The following is a 2,528-nucleotide window of genomic DNA, read 5'->3' as shown; positions in this document are numbered from 1 at the left end:
AAGGATTGTAACCAGGAGTGTGGGATTGTGGCTGTACATGAAGTGGCCATTTGACCCCTCACATAATTACTACTTCACTGAACAACCAAAATTCCAGTCCCGATTTTCGTCCTAAGTTGAGGACTGCCTAAAGTTTCAGAGCTTCTTTTTCACCTCGTCGTAGGACGAGAACCAAAGAGGAAAACATAGAGTCAGTGAACAGCAGGAGAGTTTGCCTCCGAGGGATCTGGGGTGACGGAATCAATGGAGGTTTTGTCTGGGGTGTCCTGCGGACCTCTGACCATGGAAGAGGTTTGGACTGGAAGACATTCATGCTACCTTAGAAGGCTAAAATTTTGTAATTCTTTACCCTTCTGAAAAAGAAATATTATTCTCCTCTTCTTTTTTGTTCCACTAGCAGGAAAACAACTGGGATCAAAGATTCACCTGCACGTCAACTATCAACAGATAGTAGAATATCAGCACAAGGCAGCAGCCACCAAAAAGCATGGAGCCTGGGAAACTCTTGGATCCCCCATCAGACACAAGCAGCACTCTGAAAAACCACAAAAGAACCCATGAATGCTCAGAGTGTGGGGAATCCTTTGCTCGCCGGTCCCTCTTTTTGACCCACAGGAAGTTCCATCTGGGAAGCGGATGCAGTGAAGGATTGGAGGGTGAGAAATCCCTTTTTGGAAAAAGTGTTGAGGATCCCAGAAACCCATGCAAACTAAAGCCCTATAAATGTGAGGAATGCGAATTATGCTTTGGTCAAATGTCACACCTTCTAACACACCAGAAAATCCACACTGGAGAGAAACCCTATCAGTGTCTGGAATGTGGGAAATCTTTTCTTCAAATAGGAAGACTTAAAATCCACGAGAGAATTCACACGGGGGAGAAACCTTACACGTGTTGGGAATGTGGGAAGAGCTTTTCCCAGAAGGGCGGCCTTCGGGCCCATGAGAAGATTCATGCCGGAATAAAACCTTACAGGTGCTTTGAGTGTGGAAAAAGTTTCACCGAGAGTTCGTATCTTCGGAAGCATTGGAAAACACACACAGGGGAGAAAAACGAAAAGTGCCTCGAATGTGGGAAATGTTTTACCTTGAAATCATATCTGGTGCAGCATCAGAAACGTCACATTGGAGAGAGACCCTATGAATGCCCGGAATGTGGGAGACGATTTGTACATTCTTCTGAATTTCAGAAACACCAGAAGAGGCACAAAGGGGAGAAACCCTATGAATGTGGGGAGTGTGGGAAAGGTTTTCTTACTCAAACAGAGATTCAGGTTCATCAGAGGATCCACACGGGGGAGAAGCCGTACAAGTGTGGGGAGTGTGGGAAGTGCTTTGCCAAAAAGGAAAACCTTGGAAGCCATCGCAGAGTCCACACAGGAGAGAAGCCGTACAGATGTGTAGAATGTGGAAAATGTTTTGTAAGGAAAAGGAACCTTTGGAGACATCATGAAACCCACACAGGGGAGAAGCCATATCAATGCATCGAATGTGGACGATTTTATCATACTGCATCAGCCGTTAGATGTCATGTGGAAACTCACACAGGGGAGAGAAATTACAAATGTTTAGACTGTGGGAGAACATTTGCTCATTCATGTTCCCTTATACGTCATAGCCAAATCCATATAGGAGACAAGCCCTATAAATGCTTGGAGTGCAATAAATGTTTTTCTAGGAAAGATTCTCTTTTGATGCATCAGCGAATCCACACTGGAGGGAAACCATACAAATGCCTGGAGTGTGGGAAATGTTTTGCGCGAACTTCATCTCTTGGCAGGCACACCAGAAGTCACACAGGGGAGAGGCCTCACAAGTGTGTAGAGTGTGAGAAAACTTTTCATTGTAAATCTCAGCTAAAAAGGCATCAGAAAGTCCATAGTACAGGTAAACCCCTTCAGTTTTGAGGAATGTGGAAAATATTTTTTGAAACATCACATCTTATAATTCACCAGGAACTTCACACAGTCACAGAAGGGAAATAGTACAGTTTTTTGGTGTGGGGAAACTGTCACAATCAGGAAACCAGCGTGGCACACAGGAGACATTTCACAAATGCTTCAGCAGAAATCAAAATTTTATTTCTGATTTTTTTAGTTTTCATTTTAGATATTAAGATTTTGGGGTCCAAAGAGAAGAAGGAAACTCAGTTTAGACGCCTCAGATAATATGAGGTGATGGAAATTGCCTTGTGATTCCGTTGGACCTAAAATGACAGGAATATCCTATTTTTCTCTTTAATGTGTATTTACCTCCCAGCCAGCCCAGAGCCCAAGGATCTCCTGGTGGTCTCCCATCCAGTACTGCCGAGCTTTCCTAGAGTGGCCAAGGCTGGCCAGGTGTGGTCTCTTAGCTGAGACAAGCAGAATAAAAGGGAGGGTCTCTCTCTGGGTCTGGCAAGATGGGGTTAAGGCAAGTCAGAAGCCCAGTTAAAACTCAGGAGCTTCTCAGAGAAAAACTGCAAGGAGGGAAAGGGTTTGTGCTAAGTGACCGAGAGTCTTTTTGGAGTTGGGCAGGATTAACAAATTC

The 2,528-nt window shown here is 44.4% G+C and overlaps 1 protein-coding gene across 1 annotated transcript; it reads left to right on the top strand.

The window, feature by feature from the left end:
• The first annotated feature begins 487 nt into the window (after positions 1 to 487).
• On the top strand, positions 488 to 2,356 carry LOC107300315 (zinc finger protein OZF-like). The gene is made up of 3 exons (XM_029286977.1): positions 488 to 656; positions 843 to 1,886; positions 2,259 to 2,356. The coding sequence occupies exons 1-3, from the start codon at positions 488 to 490 to the stop codon at positions 2,354 to 2,356; spliced, it is 1,311 nt and encodes a 436-aa protein (XP_029142810.1).
• Positions 2,357 to 2,528: the final 172 nt, after the last annotated feature.

Source organism: Protobothrops mucrosquamatus, unplaced genomic scaffold, assembly GCF_001527695.2.
Source record: "Protobothrops mucrosquamatus isolate PMUCROS unplaced genomic scaffold, P.Mucros_1.0 scaffold6655, whole genome shotgun sequence".
In the NCBI taxonomy this organism is placed as follows: Eukaryota; Metazoa; Chordata; class Lepidosauria; order Squamata; family Viperidae; genus Protobothrops; species Protobothrops mucrosquamatus.
Note: the sequence above shows the minus strand (reverse complement) of the source record. Positions and strands in the feature narration are given on the sequence as shown.

Excerpts from the sequence above, each read along its gene's own strand:
- LOC107300315 (XM_029286977.1), top strand. The coding sequence starts at position 488 with ATGGAGCCTGGGAAACTCTTGGATCCCCCATCAGACACAAGCAGCACT. Across the intron at positions 657-842 it reads ATGCAGTGAAGGATTGGAGG|GAAGACTTAAAATCCACGAG; the intron begins GTGAGAAATCCC and ends TTCTTCAAATAG. Across the intron at positions 1,887-2,258 it reads TCAGAAAGTCCATAGTACAG|CCAGCCCAGAGCCCAAGGAT; the intron begins GTAAACCCCTTC and ends TTTACCTCCCAG.